Source organism: Staurois parvus, unplaced genomic scaffold (genome assembly GCF_062004578.1).
Source record: "Staurois parvus isolate SC_StPar_1 unplaced genomic scaffold, SC_StPar_1.0 ptg000199l, whole genome shotgun sequence".
Taxonomy (NCBI): domain Eukaryota; kingdom Metazoa; phylum Chordata; class Amphibia; order Anura; family Ranidae; genus Staurois; species Staurois parvus.
This window is the reverse complement of record NW_028317995.1, coordinates 3,126,281-3,147,333: the sequence shown is the minus strand read 5'-3', so window position 1 is coordinate 3,147,333 and position 21,053 is coordinate 3,126,281. Positions and strand designations below refer to the sequence as shown.

The 21,053-nt window shown below is 41.4% G+C and overlaps 2 gene segments (V, D, J or C); both read left to right on the top strand.

Moving 5' to 3' along the window:
- Positions 1–21,053, top strand: part of LOC149461522 (Ig mu chain C region membrane-bound form-like) — a 385,848-nt gene that overhangs the window by 284,517 nt on the left and 80,278 nt on the right.
- LOC149461523 (Ig gamma chain C region-like) overlaps positions 5,657–21,053 on the top strand; it is a 36,525-nt gene continuing 21,128 nt past the window's right edge. Inside the window, 2 exon segments of the C gene segment in view lie at positions 5,657–5,732; positions 12,419–12,568. Of these exon segments, the coding sequence occupies positions 5,657–5,732; positions 12,419–12,568 (226 nt within the window).

Below are 21,053 nucleotides of genomic sequence, written 5' to 3'. Positions count from 1 at the left end.
TCCACCTATAGATTATTACCTGGTAACCCTCTTGCAGGTTACAAGAAATCACTTCTAACCATCATTAAAAAAGGTTTTGAGAATGGGATTATAAATAAGAAGGAGAAGGCTTTTTTGTGTCCGGTGGCACCAAAGCTTCCTATATTGTATATCCTTCCGAAGGTGCACAAAGACCCGGTGCATCCACCGGGACGACCTATAATTAGTGGGATAGGGTCGTTATTATCGAAGATCGGTGAATAAATTGACCTTTTTCAATGAACTGAAGGGATTCCACCCGTGTAATAAGTGCATTATATGTAGGTGTGACAATACCCGTAAGCGGAGGATTGATACTTTTACCTCATCATCAACCGGAAAATCATATGATATCAAGCAATTCATATCATGTCACAGTAAGTTCGTGGTCTACCTTCTCAGTTGCCCCTGTAAGAAACAGTATGTAGGACGGACAACCAGATGCCTACGGGATCGCCTACGTGAGCATTACATTAACCAATGACAAGGGGGGGATAGTAACTAAGTCCTTTTTTAAGGTATCCGACCGTAACAGCTATATCCCTGTGAATAGCTGCCACCACCCAAATTGGCTCAACAACATACCAAAAGGCCAATTTACCCGGATAAGGCGTAATTGTACGGATTTGGAGACATACTGGTCTCAAGCGAATATTTTAAAAAATAGATTCCTTGAAAAAGGGTATAGAGAAACTGAACTTGATGATTCTTTAACCAAAGTTGTAGGTTTGGACAGGAATGAGATGCTCTCATATAAACCGAAAAGAACACATGAGAGAGTTTGTCCGTTTGTAACTACGTTTTCAGTGCAATACAGACAAGTAGGAAGACTGATTAAGAAAAATTGGGATATTTTAAGGATGGACCCTGTCCTATCACAAATACTACCCAATAAACCTGAAATTATGTTCAGGAGGGCCTCGGCCATCAGAAATCGTATTGCACCGAATGTGGTGAATCCCCCCGCTAAATTGACCTTTTTCAATGAACTGAAGGGATTCCACCCGTGCAATAAGTGCATTATATGTAGGTGTGACAATACCCGTAAGCGGAGGATTGATACTTTTACCTCATCATCAACCGGAAAATCATATGATATCAAGCAATTCATATCATGTCACAGTAAGTTCGTGGTCTACCTTCTCAGTTGCCCCTGTAAGAAACAGTATGTAGGACGGACAACCAAACGCTTACGGGATCGCCTACGTGAGCATGTGGTGAACATAAAGAAAGGCTATAAAGATCATTCGCTATCCAACCATTACAGGCTTTTCCATAATAGGGATCCTACCTCATTAAAATTTATGGGTATAGAGGTAATATCCCCGCATTGGAGGGGGCTTCATAGGACTAGAACTGTCTCCCAGGCAGAGACTCGCTGGGTCTATGAACTATGTACACTTTACCCCATGGACACAATGTTGAGGTGGATATTAACTGCTTCATTGCCAATAGCTAAGACAATGATGTACTCCCCATTGTGTTTACCACATGCCCTGGTTTATAGCTAGAGTTTTTAGGCCCCCCCCCCATTTTTATATTTTTTATGTTTTATGGAAATATAAGAATATATATATATGTATATATCTTTTGTGAATTATATAATTTTTTATGAAGTGCATTTTTATGAAATGAATTATTATATTTTAATGAAATGTAGCATCTATATGTAGAGCACCTTAGGCCATGGATGATACAGTAGATGTTACATGTACCTAATAAGGATATGTGACATTCTTATACATCGAAATTAAGGGATGACATGTCTTGGGAGTATATACTCTGTATGGGTTTTTATTGTGTCTTTAATAGGCCCTAGAGAAGTGGGATAGCGATATTCACCCCTTATAGGTATAATATTTTCCGTTTAGTAGAAAACTCCCTTTCTGGGATTATGATACTGATTTATATTTACACAGATTGCAGTTTATGATCCACGGCAAAATGGTGACTCACGATCAGAATGTATGTCAGCAGATGATGCCGCATTTTTCAACGTCTGTGTGCGTTTTTAGATACATTTTAATATAGAGGTTGTTTGCACATATAATGTTAATCCACTCTAGCACCAATGCCATGGATGTAATAGTATATGTCAAGGAGTTGACTAGGTTACCCTTATGGACAACAGAGGGTGAATAATTCCTGGGGCACCTTGTTTTTGAGCAGTGGCTTATATACCTTTTTAAGCATTGGTTTATATACCTGGATATCTCCTTTTTTAAGCAGTGGCTTATATACCTGGACACTTGCCCTGGGGGGAGGTTATATTTGGGTCGGATCGGATCAATTATCACTCTGATCGGATCAATTGCGGTCCTTCTATTAGCCCCGGGTAATCGGCACTAGTCATACGTGCCTTGTTTACATTCTTCTGGCAGTGGCTGTCAGTCTGCACAGCTTACTGCCCATGATCCATGGCAAAATGGCGGCTATCGAGTGGCGCATGTGCAGTTCATTTTTGCGCATCTACAGCCCACGGCAAAATGGCGGCTATTGAGAGTGCGCGCATGCGCAGTTCCTTTTTTCCGCTTCTGACGATAGAGCGGGATTTGCGCGCGCATGCGCGAACCGCGTTTAAATAGGAAGTCTTTCCAGTCACACTGCTAATGGCGTCCACCCTCTGATGAAGTGCCGTAGCACGAAAGGCCTCAGGAGGAGCCAGCAAGTGTGACTTCCTGACCACTGGGACCACAAGGAGGTTCGGTGGCCCCCCTTTTTAACTTGCCGGGTTAGTGCATGTATATTTCATTTTTATCTTACTTACCAGTCCGCTTGATTGCTGACAGTGTTTGTATATGCATCTGACCCAGGCTAGTATGTTACTATTGATCTAATAAACTAAGTTTGAACCTACTACACTATTGGCATTCCCTCTCTGTTTTTGACCCTCTTGTTGGAGGGTTCCAGATTTACAGCAGCCAATTCCTAGGGTACCTTGCAACCAGGAGAGGGAGCTCAACCTACCTTAACACTTTGGGCAAGAAGGCTCTCTGGACCTAGAGGAATATTACTGCACCCAAGGCTGATGTTTTTACCTGAGAGGAATGACCTATGCGTTTGGCTGATCCGCATGCCTGGCCGATTATCTGGATAAAATTGCATACATGCGCATTTTAAATTTTATCTATTTGGTTCCAGTCACCTATCTAATGCTAAGGAGGTCTTCACACAACTTTCGTTTGCAATCACTTTTTACTGTATAAAGGACTCTATGAACTTTTATTTCATTTTATTTTACTTACTTTTATTTACTTATATCTCTATTAGCATTACAGCGCTGCACTATATTATTATTTATTATTCATGTTATGAGGTCCAGTGATTCCTTGGAGTGTTCCAGCAGCTGATTTTTGAGCGCTCGCTTTACCTATATCCCATACATTAAAGTGTATATACATCCATAACACTTTAATTTTGGTTTGTATAGAATAGGAAAGGATTAGAACCCCTGGAAGGTTTTTAAATTGCTCAATTACCCTCACTTCCTGTAATGCTGACAAAGTTTTACCGGACAGGAAGTGAGAATTCTCTATCAATTGGCTTCTGTACAACAAGCCTGTTAGGTTTTTCCTGAACGAACAGTTTGGCAGAACACAATAGCGCTGCGGGAGTGATTCCCCCATCTACCTCAATGAAAATCACCAGATGAAAATAGAAGACGGAAAGCCTAAAAAAGAAAGCGAAAGCAGCCATCACATCTAAGAAATGGTAAGCTGCAATATAATAAATGTGTTCTTTTGGGTTTAATACTACTTTAAGTAATAAACTGTAACCCATTCCTCAGACCCTTCTCATTATTCCTTAAAGTGGCATTAAACCAAAATTTACAATTTTGGTTTTGGATTTACTACTGCTTTAAAATAAATGCCTTTGCACCATTAACACTAGTCAGCCTACTCTAATACTTCCATATGTACACTGCAGTTCTGTAGAAATAATGATGCTTATAGTTATGCATTTGTGCAAGCACCAATCAGGTATTACTTTCTACAGAATTGCAGTGTGCATACCCAACTTTGGAGTATAGGCACCAAAGTAAGAGGTACACAAAAGACCTGAGACAATACCTGTAAACTGCATAGACCTGGGCAATTTAAACCATATAGTTGCATAGGAACAAGTAATTTTATTTTAAGGATTAATAAGGAGGGCATTGGAAAAAAGAAAAAAAAATTAAAACAAAATAAAAAAAATTACCTCAAAAGTGACACCACTAATTTTCACTTTCGATTGCTTCAGATTTCAAAGTGGGTGAAATTTCTGAATGTTGCCACATTTATGACCAACTTTAGATTTTCCTTGGCAAAAGAGACATGCAAAGTCTTTTTGTCAAAAAAAAAAAACTTTCCCCCACACATTAGTTCTTGATCAGAGTGTTCATTCTGAGCTTGAAAAAGAGAACTCTCGCATAATGAGACTGAAGTATGTCTGGTCCAGATAAGGGCACCAGACACCAACCCGGAGAGTTCCAGCTTAACACAGTGGAGTCTGAGGTGGTTACTATAGCACCAGTGACATCCCCAAGATTTCCACCTTCTTCATTCTTTACTGATGTGGGGAAACTTTATGAAGATTGCATCCACACCTGTCAACTACAAAAAGACAGAGAATGGTTGAAAGTCTAGGTGCACCTGCTTATGATGTTATTAGGAACATGAAGAGGGACAAACCAGGTTGCCCTGCCGCAGAGTGCTTGTAAGCCCTCTAAGAGATCTATGAAAGAGAGGGAAGCTGTGCGGAGCTGACATACCTCTTTGAGAACACGTATCAGCAAATCAGATCATGTACCTACTCCAAAATGATGAAAACAATTGGGGAAGAGGAGGTCCTGATAACAGCCAGGACCTAGAAATCTAACACTTCCAAGGGACCCAGGCAAGGCACTTTCATTTAATCGGTTCAGACCAGCTTGGGTGACACCGAAGAAGATGGGATTGGAATGCCTCCGCCCTTTGAGGCTTCAACTGAGACTAGCTCATATGGCCCAAGCATTCTCCAAAGTTCAGAAGACGGTCGGGCAGATGGTACAGACTCAGGTGGGGACGCAGAAATCTCCTACAGATGTGCAGCAAGCAGTGGTCGTCTTAGCCTCAGGAGTTCATGATCTCCAACTGGGAGAAATAGTGTTGCTGAGAAAACTGGTACCCTCTGAAAACAATAAAGTACATTGACAGATGGCATTCCTAACAATACGTTGTCTGCAAACAATTGCCTGGCCTACTTGTCTACCACATCTGCCCTGACAGGAGAACTTAGCCTCTGAAATCCTGAACCAGAATCATTGCCTCTGTGTAAAGCTGCCAGGGTGCCTTTAGGGACCGAGCCACCATTGCACAATCCTCTTCCAGATGAGCTCCAGTGACCCAGTCGCAGCATCCACCACCAGATATGGATGAAGGGGAAAGCCGTGAGGAGGAGGAAGCTTACATGGTTGTGGCCATCTTTGTCAATGCATGCCACTCCACCCCATCCTTGTGCAGAGACTGAACTATCACTGAACCATCTGGGGCATTAGGCTCCAGAATTTATACAAAATGGTAATCAAATTCAGGAAGACATGCCATCCCCACTGGATTCGAATGAAACAGAGATTGTCCAATTACCTCCAGAGCTGGGAGAAGAATTTGCTTGAGAGATGTCGCCTGAGCAAAAAGAGCAGAGACCCAAAATGGCAATCTGTCTGCCTAAAAGACTAACATATGACATTCTGGGTAAGTGGGTAAGTGTTCTGAAGAGGCCATAATCACCATGCAAAGGCACACACAATGCTAACCCTAAGGCACTCCAGTTTCTGTGGTGGAAGACTCTGACTCACCAACTGAAACACTTTGATGGGTCATACCAGTAGCAGTGGCCTTTGGTCAAGGCAAACCCTCTCCCTTTACCAACTGGTGGGAGGTTTCCTTAGGGCTACTTTACACATAGGAGTTGATATACTAAAGGCAAATAGACTGTGCACTTTGCAAAGTACAGTTGCACTCTGCAAGTGCAGTTGTTCCAGAGCTTAGTAAATGAGGCAATGAAAATTTAAAAAAAAACAGAATTTTTGAAGTCAGCAGAGCTTCTCCTAATTTACCAAGCTCTGGAGTAACTGCATTTGCAGAGTGCAACTGCACTTTTCAAGATGCACTGTGTATTTGCCTTTAATAAATCAACCCCATAGTGTGGAGATGTTGTAAAACGCCTGTTACCACAAAAACGCATAGAAAACAATTGTTTCATGTGTGTCCCATTCACACTGCAATGCAGCCTGCTGCAATAAAATGCAGACACACTGCATTTTATTGCAGAGCACTGTACAAAATTGCATGGCACTGTACAGCAGAGCAGAGCATTGAGCTGCTGTACAGCGCCATGAGTAAAATGTATGTTTTGTACACTTCAAATAAAGTTTGTTTGAATGCAAAAAAGGGAGCTGTGTGTGATGTGCACCACACTGCCCCCTACCACAGCTGGGAACAGACAGCTGCCAGAGAGGTAAAGAGATCCAGCAGCTATCCGTTTCTGTGTGAACCCAAAACTCTGGTGTTTATGTTGACTGTTGAATTTATATTCTTACTAACTCTTGAGATACACAGGTGTAAATGGATTTTAGTCTAAAACCAAGTGTGTCAGTGGGGATCGAGCAGTTAGGAGAGTCATGGCAGAACAGAGCACCCACCATTACCAACCACTCCTACAGAGGTAAGCGCTACAATAATTAAAATGTAGACTGGTGACACAGCCCATCTGCCCTGTGCTTTTGGCACCTTCTATTTGATCCGTGGCATTCACTATGAAGGCCTTGTGGTTGCTATACTCTTCCCCACCCATCTGGTGCACAATGCTGAGCTTTTCATATTTGTTCAACTTGCATTTAAATGGAAGGCAGTTGGCCTAGTGACCCCTCCTGACACTGTTGTCACTTAACGGACATAGGAATCTAGTTTGCTTCTTAGCACCAAGGGTACCAAAAGTGCTGTGGCCTTCAGCATTAGGCACTAATACTTTCATTGGGGCTTGTTCACACCTGATTTCTTCTGCACTGGATAAATGGAGGCCACCCTTAAGGCACATAGAAAGCAGTTGTTTTTTATGTTCCTCGTTCACACTACAATACTGGTGTGATGTGAGGTGAAGTGCTCTGTGGATGCAGCATGTCTGCAAATTTCTGCAGTGCACTGGATGGCACTGCATGTCACCACACTGCAGCGCAAAGTACCACGCTGCTGTGCAGAGACATGAATGAAGTGTCAAGGTCTACAAATAAAGGAAAAGTGCAATGTACTGAAAAGTGCATCCCACCGCTCCCTTCCAAAGCTGATGTTGACAGTGTACCCTGCATGATAAAATGCTGCATTTTACCGCATGTGAACATAGCCTTACATTGCTTATACTGTTACAAAAGAGGACTGCATATACGAAACATTTTTTTATTTTTATTTTACATTTAAGTTCATACTTTTAGCCTGCACTCATTTTCATATAATCATACACATTTGCAAGAGACTGATAATACCTGTAAACATTAAAAGCAACCTATATTTGGAAAAATCTTATATAATCACTTTTATACCAGCTTTCAAAAGTATTTAAATTTTTTACCTAACATGTGTAAGTTGCTTTAAAAACTACCCTCAGAAAATTTCAGTCATTATTAGATGCTGCACAGAAGTCAACCTAAACTATCAAAGAATAAGCCGCTATACATGTAGCTTACCTGGCCCTCCTCACCCCTTGTCCATTCACAGAACACCTTGCATTCTAAAAAGACTACAAGAAGTTTTGTGAATGGACGAATAGAGAAAGGAAGGGTGAATAACAGGACTTTTCACTGTTGCAGCCAGGGCTCTTCATCACTGCCCAGCTTCAGTCGAGTTATGAATTTTACAGTAACCAGTATCCATCTGAAGTATAATCAATAGAGATAACATATTTATTTATTTAAATATCTTTCTGTTGCTGGTGTTCTGCTTTAAGGTACCTCTCTGCCTGCAGAACCCATAGAAGTCAATGGGGAATCCCTGAGACCTAAACTAAAGACATAATCGAAAGATAAGAAAAGGAAATGTGGGCATGGGCATTTACAGCAGCAAATAAAAGCTATATAGGGGAGTCATACTATTCCATTTCTATCAGTAGAACTGAGCTAGGAATCAGATTCAGAACCATCCACTGCTCCTAAATACCTGAAGGAGAATCTCCCTTCTAGTCTCCGACCAGGAAAATTTGCTTGATATGTACATCTTTCATAAGGACTTTTGTATTGTTTTTGCCATCTTACAGTGTATTCACAGGAGGTTAACTTGTGTCATTCTTACAATAATCCTTGTGGGCCCTACAAACAATTCTAGACCTTTTATGCAGAATTATACATTTTTTTCACTCAACCCACGTAGATACACTGCACTGTAGATACAGTGTGCTCAGGGCTGACAACTATATATACCTCGCCATATACCTCGCCATATGGAAAGTACAGTCCTTACTAAGAGTAACTAGAAATCAGAAATCCTATTTCAAGATGATCAAAGTGTGCAATGATTCTTAAACAGTAAAAATACTGACTAGTATTTTTCAGTGTCCAGCCAAGCACTGATCAATCTTTTAGGAGGAGTTTTCATTCTCCTCTTATTGTCTGCATGACCCAGACCCATCTGTCTGGATTGGCCCTGTGCCGTTCACATGCACACTCCCAAAAAGGAAAAAAACAATCACACTAAACAGAGCATGTGCGGACTTGCCACTGCTGCTCTGTATTATGGCAGATGGCTTGAGAACAGTAAAAGAAGGGGAGGGTCAAATAAGATAGAATCAAACAGCCTTTTTACACAATGTGGAGGAATAACCTCTACCACAGTGAGTATAACAAGCATTCTTTACTGCATATACAGACTAATTTTACTGTTGTGGGTTTAGCAACACTTGAGCTGCAATGAGCTGCAATTTTTACAGCAGAACAGGTTCCTCAAAGACAGGATTGTGTTCTCTATTCATCTGTCCATCCCAGATAGGTACTGTCTGACAAATGGACACAGTTCCAGTGGTCAGTGGTAAGACAGGCCTAGCGAGAGCAAAGGTCGCCTTTAATAGGGATTCATAAAGTCTGTTGGCAGAATCCTTAAAGGTGGGAGCATCCTCAACAGGAACAGTGAAATGGTGGTTGAGAACAGAAATAGATCCGCTACTTAGGCTAACCATTTTTTCATAAATTATTTTTCCATATAATAACTCCACAAAGAGTTTTGGAGGAATTAATTCTTTTTTTCAGGATTTTACCTCACCTTCCTCAGTATCTTTTTTGAAGAGGTTAGGATTCAGGTGGTAGAAATAGATTCAGGTGGTAGAAAGGCAAAAGAGCACGTGTGTGCCCTGGAGACCGAATGTTCTAGAAAGCAAAGAGTTTCCAAAAGAAATCAGAAATATAGCAATGAAATCTACCTTAATCAAAGAGATCATGTGTTGTGCACCTGAGAGGGAGCAACAACTAGTGGACAGGAGCTGTGTCAATAGGGGACCTTGCTTTGGTGCAGAGGAACAGCTATCATCCTGATTTTCACCGCTTCACTGGTCTTGCTAGGTGCCATTTGTAGCATATGTGCTATTAGGCTCTTTTTTCTCAGCATCTGTGTCTTGTCTCCTTTACTGCTAAGTTAGGGAATCCCTTGTGGACTACAAAATTGATGCAGAATGAGAGGGTCTATGTCTGTCTGGGAAAGGAGCCATTATAACCCTGATGATGACCAATGTTCTTTGTCTGTGTCTCTGGAACAGCAACCAACCTGGAGAGCAGAAGACACATTTCTTGCGTTCTCAGTAAAAACGGTGGGCAAAAATACATCAGCCAAAAGACATAGTGCAACTATGTCACCTCCTGAGCAGCAATTCTGTGTGGGAAAAGTCTTCCAAATTCAAAGAGGTATATGTTAAAAAAAAATTACTTACTGTCAATGTAGTAAAGACATTTACAGTGGGAGATAACACAAGAAGTGAATAAATCCCCAAATCTAACAACAGGACTTGGCCACAAATACATGGAAACCCTGTCTTACCTTATTCACGTTGCAGGATCACAGAGGGGACCAAACTTGCCTGTGGACATCCCCTTGAAGGAGTCTTCAGGCTCTGGATGCCCTGGACCTGTATAATACCCTGCAGCTATCTACACTTTCTGCACCACATGCCAAGGTGTGTGCTAAATACAGGAACCAGTGCCCAAAGCAAATATTACAGGCCAACCACTGCTGTGGGGTCCAAGTACAGTTTCTAAGATGTACATTGAAATTAAACAATATGGAAACTGCAAGTGAGCCCTGAGGCAATAAGCAGTTGGGTCTTGAAAGACGTATCAGTTGAAGTAGAAGTTAAAGAAAAAGAAAGGAATGGCTTAGAACAGCCTTCTTCAACCAGGGTGCCCAGGCACCCTGGGGGCCTTCAGGCTTCTTCCGGGGTGCTATGGCAAAATGCCTAAAAATTGCCCACAAGCCAGCAGGTGGATCAATCCTGCCTTTTAGTACACAGGTTTTCATTGTGCACTTTTATGACCTTCTAGCTTCCAGCATCCTAACAACCAATGACATTATCAGCTGATAAGGAGGACGTTGGGTGCATGCACATCATCTTTGTTTGCCCCTCTCTGTCAGTACTGGGGTCATGTTATCAGAGAGAGGGACAGAAATTGAGAGAGACACATTGGAACACTAGTCAGTACCAGTGTGCCTAGGTATATTTGCTTTGGAAGAATAAACCACCTGTAAAGTTGGATGTACTATGTGAGTGGATGTGTGTAGAATAGTGCTTTACATTTTAGAATTGGGTGCCTTGAGATTGTGCATAATTTTTAAGAGTGCTGGAGATTATCCATAATTTTAAAGGGTGCATTGACTGAAAAAGATTGAGAAACACTAGCATAGAAAACTTCTCCAGAATAGATGGGGTTCATCACCTAAGGACACTAGCAAAAAATGGAGTCCCCCACATTAGTGAGGTTGTATGAGGGTACACTGAGGGCATTACTAGCAAAACTTTGCTAGTGTCTAATTACCTGAAGGTAGTGGCATATAACCCATAGTCTATGACTACGTCCCATACTGCACAATTCCGAAAATAGAATTTTGATTTGAACTTAATATTCTCATTAAAGAATGACAGGTATTGACTGACCTGCCTATACTTAATTTCATTTTCATGCTGTCAGTGAAGTACACCTGCAGTAAAAAAAATTATAACTTAATAATTGTAGACCTTTACTAAATATTGGAACAATCTGCATGTGTTAAAGCAAGCAGTTCTGGTGTTAAAATGCACTACATTCTAGATTTTTGCAAGCCATACTAATCCCATAGACGCAGTTAGCCAGCTTAAACATGTATTGCAATAAGTGTGAACTAAATATCCCAATTTTTTTATTGCAAAATCTGCTGGAAAGGGTGTATACCAGTGTGCAGAAGATCCTTCAGAATTTCCAGTGTTACACCCATTTAGCATCTGATAGATAAATGCATGTACTAGCTATTGGGATTTGAGCACAGGTATATCTTGTTTGTTGTACTGTGGATCAGTAGCTAGCCAGACTTAAATCTGATAGCTCTCCCCCACTTTGTCTTTTCTTCTATATTGGCATTGTGTCCACAGTAGCATTTTGAAGGGTGTATTCCAATATGTGTGAACTAAATATCCCTATTTGTTATTGAAAACTCTGCTGGAAAGGGTATATACCAGTGTGCAGAGGGTCCTTCAGAATTTCTAGTGTTAACATGTAGTTACACCCATTTAGCACCTGATAGATAAATGCATGTACTAGCTATTGGGATTTGAGCATAGGTTGTACTGTGGGTCAGTAGCCAGACCTTAACCTTTTAGTTCTCCCCCACTTTGTCTTTTCTTCAATATTGGCATTGTATCCACAGTAGCATTTGCTTAGGCAGAGGAGAGTAGGACTGACCATAGAGGGATTACCAGTGTGCAGAGGGTCCTTCAGAATTTCTAGCCATATTAAAATTGGCCACATTGCTTGCCTATATCAGTTCATAATTAGGTCTAAAATGTTTTTTTCCAGTAACTATAGATGTATTCGAAGCATTCACAGAAATCAAGCTGTGGAACCAAAGATGCAAAAAATGTGGTTTACCATATTTAGTGCTAACATGATTCAGTTTAGATATTACAGTAAAGATGCATTGTCCATTTTGTGAAAGCAAACTGAATAAACAAGGTGTTTACTAATTAAACAGGAAGTGTCATTTCTGGCCTGGTTTCATGCTTTTTTACTAGCTTGAACTAATGAAGTATTTTGCTCATTTTACCATATGGGCTCTAGGTGAAGCATTGCTTGATGTAAGGTACAAGAACATAATGACACGGTAAGCTCCTAAATCATATTACTTTTTTATTAAATTCTTATTTCTTAATATTTCAGTCATTGGTAATGTTGTCCTAGTTAAATATGCAGCTAGAATTTACATTAGGTCTAGAAAGTTCCTAAAGTACATCTCAGTATACCTAGATTACATCTTCCCTCAGTACACATTTGGAGATGATCCTAGGAAGAATGACTGGTCACAAACCCGTGAATGTGACAAAAACATAAGCATATCTTTTCACCTATTTTCATTTAACTACTATACATTGATCAAAGAAGAACCTGCAAAGCTGATACTTCTTTGGAAAGAGTCAATCACTTGATGCCAATTTATCAACAGAACAAACTACATGGGGTGAGTATTTTTATGTGGGCAAACATTGTCAGAATTGACAAATAGCATAAATTGTAATAGTAGGTATAAAAAGATATTTAGTATCCTTGTATTTAAAGAATATATAATATGCTGTATGAATGGTTTATGGTGATTACAAGCTTGCATTCTGCAATTTGGCAGTTGTTCTTCCTTTTTCTCTCTTTCATGAGTATGTGTTGTAATAGATTAGTCTAGATTTGGAAAACAATCCTTTAGATTAAATTTTAAGGATAGCTGTATATGCTGCAAAATATCCATAGACAAAGTTACAGCATCCAGAATATTAACAGAGCTACATACAAGGAATGATAAGGAATACAACAAATTGGTTGGCAGGACTATAGGCATAGTTGTGGGATTGCTTGTAAATATGTTAAGTGAGGAGCTAGAGATAATATGTAGAGAAATGGTGCTTAATCTTTTGCTAGCTGAGATCCTAACTTGTTGGGTGGAAACACTCCAGGTCCCTGAAAGACAAGTTTTGTTTTAACCACATTTGGAATCCCATTGAGCTTCCAATATACAAGCTGCTGATTAAAATAGAAGAATCGTTTCAGATGATGAAGTGAAATTGTGGGCTTCATTGAAGGCTGCCAGGGTAAATGCCAGAAATATACATTTGGTTCTAATGTAAACCATGAAAAATATGTAGTGACCCATGACATGGAAGCTCAGTGAAAACATAGCAGAATGTAGTGAAATCCAGACATAGAATGAACTGTGATGGGGCTTATTAGGGTTGCATCATGGCCATACCATGTCAGGCAATGAAGCACAAAAGAAAGCAGAAAAGCCCAAGAATAACAGAATACATTTTTAGCCAAAACAGAAGTTAGCAGCACAGGCAGAGGGCTTATTGTGGGTATACGGAAACATGCTACAGTTTACTGGAACAGGGATTACCATGACAAGCTATAGCTTTTCTAAACAAGAAACATCATGGCATGCTATAGCTCAATGCAGCATGCATCACCATTGTGGAGAGCACTGAATACTGTGATTGTGGTCACAAATGCAAATGTAGGAATTAATGTAGGTATACCATAGCAGACTATAGTCAATTGAAATAAGCACATGAATAGAAACTATGTATTGTAAGCCAAGGTGGATAATTAAACCCTACCTCTTATGGATAACCCAGGGTATGGCTTCTTGGAAGAAGAACAGAAAAGTGAATTAAAGGCCACAGTCAGAAACATTAAATGTTGCTAAACCATGGCAAGATATAGCTGATCTGGACACATACCAGTACAGAAAAATGCACTATAAGTTGTGATGAAGGTCAATAGCATATACATGTTAGGCTAGAATTCACAGAAATAAACAGGTGGGAAATCCATGCAGGACTGGCACAATGCATTGTAAGTGTCTTAAAGGGTAGAGCCAAGAGTGCACAGCTTACTCCAAGTACACTATGAAAAGTTGTAGTTTGCTAGCATAAATATTAAATTAAAAGCACGCATTATAAGGAAAGGTGGAGGTCAAAGACCATCCCTTGGAACTATCACCAAAGGAATAGGTTAAATCATTTGAAGCCCAAATTGAGTTCAGAAATACCATAGCAGGACTTATAGTATGTATACCTTGGCAGGCTATAGATTACCTGCTCAAGAACAGGTAAAGAAGATTATGTGCCAAGATATGAATAAAAATATGGATGTACAAAATGCTGGAGGTCCTGTATATAATTGTGCACTATAGCTTTCTGTGACTAGCAAGAAATAGAATATGTTTAAGCAAGAATGGATGTTAGAAGCACAGACACAAAGCTGCATACTATAGCTTACTAAAGCAGACAGGTGAGAATCAGCTCAGGAAAAGAAAAGCACTGACTTCCTAAGAATATTAGAATGCACTGTAAGCCAATATCAAAACAAACTGTAGCTTTAGGACCAATTGTAACTATAACATGGCACCTTGTTGCTCATTAAACAAACGTAAGAGTAGAAAACTGCATTGTAAGCCATGATAGAAACAATACAAAGATACATTATGCATCACTATACCCAAGTATAACAATGCACCATGAGACAGACAGAGAAAAAAGGTATTGGTCAAGCCTCTACTGAAGATATACTATGGATATATAGCTTTCTAGAAGAAGCAGCAAAATTGAGGAAGGTAGTGTAAGAAAACATGGAGATCAGAAACAGGTACAGGACTTGCTATGTGTATGCCATGACCAACTATAGCTAGCTGGGAAAATCAACACAGGGATATGACACTGCACTGGCAGCTGAGATGAAGGTCATAAAGTTGGGAGCAGGGTTTTAAAATGTTCATGCCATTATAGGGTATAAATCAGCGTTTCTCAACTTTTTTTTTTACCTTGGAGGAACCTTGATAAAATATTTGAGATCTCAGGAAACCCCTAAAATAATTTTCAGAACTACAGATAACAGAACATCAGTGTGGTAATTGAGCTGTTACTGTAATATCAATTATTTCTGAAAATAGCATTAAATAACTGAATAAATATTAAACTGTACCTCCTTAGTGTGAACATTGTGCTTGCTTTTTAAGAATGTAAGAAAAGCAGTGTATGGAGGGGGGGGGGGGGGCAGCAGGGCAGAGCACAGGGCTTAGCAGAGCAGAGTACAGGCCTCAGTAACGCAAACTACAGGACTCAACAGGGCAGAGCACAGGCTTTTAGCAAAGCAGAGCACAGGGGTACGCTGGACAGAGCACAGGGCTCAGAAGGGCAGAGCACAGGGGTCAGCAGGGCAGAGCACAGTTTAGCAGGGCATAGTACAGCGGTCAGCAGGATGAAGTGCATGGCTCAACAGGACAGAGTACAGGGGGTCAGCAGGGAACAGTACAGGGGGTCAGGAGGGTACAGTACAGGGGGTCAGGAGGGCACAGTACAGGGGGTCAGGAGGGCACAGTACAGGGGATCAGGAGCCCACAGTACAGGGGTCAGGAGGCACAGTACAGCGATTCAGGAGGGCACAATAGAGGAAGTCAGGAGGGCACTGTACAGGGCAGGGCCATAGATAAGAGGGTACCCCCAGTCCTCCTGTATGGGGCCCACGTGGGTGAACTGGATGTGGGCAGGGAGGGTGATCGGTACGGTGGGGGGAGCAGTTACTGGAACGGATCCCCTGTATGGCTCTCTCTGCAGCAGCTGAAAGCTGGCATTCTTCTCCTTTCCCTTCTTCTGGCTTTCATCTGTTGCAGAGAGTCATACAAGGGATCGGTTCCAGTAATTTCCCCCCCACTGCACCCATCACCCTCTCTGTGCACCATAAGTTTCTCTCTGCTGCCCAGGTTCCCGTGTGTGCCCCCACCCCTGCAGTGCTGCCGGGTTCCCTCCTCTCCTTTCCACTGGCAACTGTAATCACGCAATAGGATCCTTCAGGATGGAGACTGAGGGAAGGGTCCTGTAAATATGTCACATTTACCAACCCCTTCCTTTCCTGAATGAACACAATGACCGATCGGTACCAATCACTCATTGTGTTCGTTCATAACTGAAGCCTAGTAAACTGTTTTGTTTTTATTTGAGGGGCCCTGTCAGGTTGGCTATATGGGTCCCTGTGCTTTCTAACAGCAGCCCTGGTACAGGGCATCAGGAAGGTACAGTACATGGGGTTAGGAAGGCACAGTACAGAAGGGCAGGTAGCTTTGGGTCATAAGAAATGGTACAAAGCTGCAAATTATACCTTAACAAACATGTAGCTGGAGAAATCAGCTCAGCAATTGAATAGTGAATTGCCAAGATGAAGCTCACGAACTGGAAACCAGTATGCATGATGGTAGGCTATAGCTTATATTAACAAGTATAATAATTAAAATATGCATTGTAAACTAGCATAAGGCCAGAAGCATGGGCACAGAGAGCTACTATATATATTTAGAACTAACAAAAAAAGCTATATATTATTAAAACTAACAGATCAGCATAGTGGTAAAAAAATACACTTGGATAAAATCATGCTTACAGAGATTACTGTAGGTATACAGTATCTTGACAGGCTATTGCATGTTATACCTTACTGGGACAATAAATAGAAGCTTGGTGGTCAGAAACATGGGTGCAGGTCTGCATGGATTACCTTATTTGAAAAAATTAATACAAATTAAAAACAGGAATAAAAAACACTCTGAAGCACAGACAAAACAATAAATGCAATCCAGGGTAAAAGTAAAAACCATACCCTGGATACAGGGCTTAATGTAGATTAAACGTAGCAAGCTAAATTCACTGGAACAGAAGAGAAACAGAAGTCAGTGCTGTGAATGCAACTGTGCCAGGAAAGCACTGGAAATCAGAATGCTGGGCTTTGCAACATGCCCTAAATGCCCAGTGTGCTCTGGGGACTTGCATCTGGCTAAATTAGAAATAAAAACAGGTTCAACAATCCAACTACAGCTAAAAGTTTATAGCAATATAAATCTTATAATATTAAGGCATGTGTCACAGATCTGCAGCTTTGCTGCTGATTTGTCTTCTATATTCCAAAAGACAGCAGGCATGCTAATAAATGAAGTTCCATAAGTTTTCATGTCCTTTTCAAGACAGGGTAACCAACTGCTATATATATTCAATAAGCTACATGCCTGGCTCAACCAGGCTATCTCCTTTTATATTTAAAGTGGAGGTCCACTCAAAAGCGGAAGCTCCGCTTATTTGCCTCTCTTCACTGCCATGTTTGGCACCTTTTGAGGGGGGAGGAGCGGATACCTGTTTTTGACAGGTACCTGCTCCCACCTGTCACAGCCTGGTGCTCACCGTTGAAATGCCGGCGCCATGGAGGACAGAAGGGGAGAAAGGGCGGCACGGGTGAGAACATCACTGGACCCTGGGACAGGTGAGTGTGTGTTTATTAAAAGTCAGCAGCTACAGTTTTTGTAGCTCCTGACTTTTAATGAACACAAAAACAGCTGGAGCTCCACTTTAAGCTGGGTTCTTTCTCTGAGGCATTGCCTGAGCAACAGCTGGTGTTCCTAGTGTGAGGTCCCCCAGTGACTGAATTCTGAGAAGATTCCGGGTGTTTCCTAGTGGAGAAAATACCTAGTGGTACATAGTGTTTCCTAGTGGAGTAGATTTCTAGTGTACCCTAGCAGAGAAGAATACCCGTGTTTCTCAAAGGTTTCTTATGGAGAAGAATCCTAGTGTTCCCAGTGTTTCCTAGTGGAGTAGATTACTAGTGTTTCTTAGTGGACACGATTCCCAGTGTTTCCTAGTGGAGAAAATACCTAGTGGTACATAGTGTGTCCTAGTGGAGTAGATTTCTAGTGTACCCTAGCAGAGAAGAATACTCGTGTTTCTCAAAGGTTTCTTATGGAGAGGAATCCTAGTTAGTATTCCCAGTGTTTCCTAGTGGAGTAGATTACTAGTGTTTCTTAGTGGACACGATTCCCAGTGTTTCCTAGTGGAGAAAATCCATAGTGGTACCCAGTGATTCCTAGTGGAGTAGATTTCTAGTGTACCCTAGCAGAGAAGAATACTCGTGTTTCTCAGTGGTTTCTTGTGGAGAAGAATCCTAGTGTTCCCAGTGTTTCCTAGTGGAGTAGATTACTAGTGTTTCTTAGCGGAGAATATTCCCAGTGTTTCCTAGTGGAGAAGTTTCATAGTGACCCCCAACGTTTCCTAGTATCCCCAACTTTCTGAGAGACATCTTGTAACCCTTAAATTCCTAGTATTCTGTAGTTGAACCTTTCTTGTTCCTGTTAACTGCACAAGCATCTCCCGGTGCCTTCCAGTGTGATCTCAATACCCCCAGTGTTCCCAGTGTCATCCAGCCTATCCCAGTGTGTGTGTCAGCCTGAAACCTTTATTCTTGCATCTGTTTCCTTGGGTCCCTCTGCTAACTTTCAGCCTTCCTGCACCTCCACGATCCCGTGTTTTCCGACTACCTTTCATTACCAATTTCTATGTCTTCAGTCTACTTCAGTGTCTTCATGTGTAATCTTAGTCTTTTTCATGCTCTATGCCTACTTTTGTCTGTTCCTAGCAATTCCTGCCTATCTCTGTGCATTACTACTCCTAGCAATCCTATCTTCATACACTCTTTCTGTTTCCTTTGCCTTCGTGTGTTTCCATGCACTCATGCCAGCTTGGGCTGTATTACCTATTGACTGAGTGCTACAAGGGAGTCTTACCTGCTTGACAGTTCTTAGTTCCCGGTAGCTGCCTACTTAAGTGTCCACAGCACCGCAACCTGGGACTTGCCTGCAGGACAACCCATCTCCATCTCTGGTGAAGACAAGGCGGTTCCTTAGACCCTGTGCCTCGGCCGTCAGGCACACTATGTTCTCCCCCATTAGTACCAATAGGTGTTCTACCTGTCCTAGACTCCATGCACTCCAACTGTTTATTGTGAACCTGCATTCCCTGGGATCCCTGTGTACCTCTGTGTCCTTTATACAAATTGTTACCCCTGTGTTCTGGTAAACTCAGCATCCCACTGCTGTAAGATACCCTTGTCCCCTGAGAGGCCAGCATCACTATACTGTAAGTGTTTCTTTCTAGTACACTTGTCTGTCTATAAGGCCAGTACTCCAATGCAGGAACTATATTCCTGCAACTCCTTTTAGTCCAGTAGTCAGTGCTTGCCTGTACCAGATCAGTTGTAAACTTCCAATGTGCAAGCTGCACAGAGGGTCAATGGTCCCTTACCATTCGTTATCGTCCTATTTGTGACCGCTTTTGACTTCTAAAGAGTTTGTATCATGCAATAGCAGTGCAGAACACAACTGATGAGCTACATACGTGTGATAAAATCACATCAGTAGTTCCTAGATTGACCAGTGTATGTGAGAGGTAGAGATACAAAAAGTGGTGTATTGAGTGTTGGCACAGCACCACAAAATGTGAATGGAACTGTTTTGTTTTGATAAATGTTTTTAAGTGTTAAAAGACTATTTGAAGTATTTTTGTCTTTCTGACATTTCTGGGAGATGTGGAAATACCTGTGAAAACGGAACCAGGGGAGTTTTTTTGATATATAATAGCAAGCATGTCCAGACCTTATTGAGTTGAAAGTCAAAAACTCCAATTAGTGATCTAGGAAGACACTAGTGATGGGAACAGGAGTGATTTGGAGTGGATTCACAGTGGTGGTTTCTAACCTTGATGAAGTCCCCAGTCATACCGGTGCGACTTATCATGTGATTTGATAGTTTCAAATCGCATGATAAGTTGCACCCTATTGTCCACAATGGAAGCTGTTAAATCGGTGCAATTCTGATGGAATTGCACCAATTTTTAAAGTAGTTCATGCACTACTGTTTGCAAGTTCGGGTGCGATTTGCATAGACATCTGTGCATGAAGTCACACAGATGTCTTCCAAGTTGCACCTGAAGTCGCACTAACATCTGACTTTGAAATCGTGTGCCTTCAAGTGAAGTCACTCAATTTCAAAGTCAGATTCAGTATGACTGAAGCCTAAAGGAGACACTGAAACAATGGGGTTGATTTACTAAAGGCAAATAGGATGTGCACTGCAAGTGCAGTTGTTCTAGATCTGAGGGGAACATGCAAGGAAAATTAAAAAACTGCATTTTTGCTTACACATGATTGGATGAAAGAAATCAGCAGAGCTTTGCCTCATTTCAGTGCTTCCCCTTGGATCTAAAGCAACTGCACTTGCAGTGCACAGCCTATTTGCCTTTAGTAAATCAATTCCATTGTATATAATATTGAAATTCACAATTGAGGTGGTTTACAGATACAGGTATATATACTGAATTAGATATTAGCACATGTTGCATGGCGATAGTAAAATGAATGTAATATGTAAGTTGTTAATGTTTTTATGTGTATTTAGCACAAAGATGGGGCTGGCACTAACATTAGAATATAACAATTGCTGAGTGTGTATCGCTCTTTGTGAGCGCAGCATTTGGTGTTTAGAAAAATGGATAGCGCAGCATTTTCTAATAGTGGTGTAGAGCTGCATGGAGGGACATGGCAAACCAGTTTGGTTTTTAGTACTGCAAGCTTCTTAACGTGGAGTTCCAGCTGTTTTTGTGTTTATTAAAAGTCAGCAGCTACAAAAACTGTAGCTGCTGACTTTTAATAAACACACTTACCTGTCCCAGAGTCCAGTGATGTACTCGTTCCTTCTCTCCTTTTCTCCATGGCGCCGGCATCTCAACTGTGGACACCAGGCTGTGACAGCTTGCGGCTTCACAGCTGGATGCCCACTGCGCATTCGCGAGCTGCGCTGTGCATCCTGATTGGTCCGACAGTCTTCTGGGACCTGTGAAAGTTCCCAGGAGGCTACAGGAGGGAGGAGGGGGCCCAACTTCCGACTCACTTCGCCGCGGTGAACTGAGCTGGAAGTGGGAGCGGGTACCTGTCAAAACAA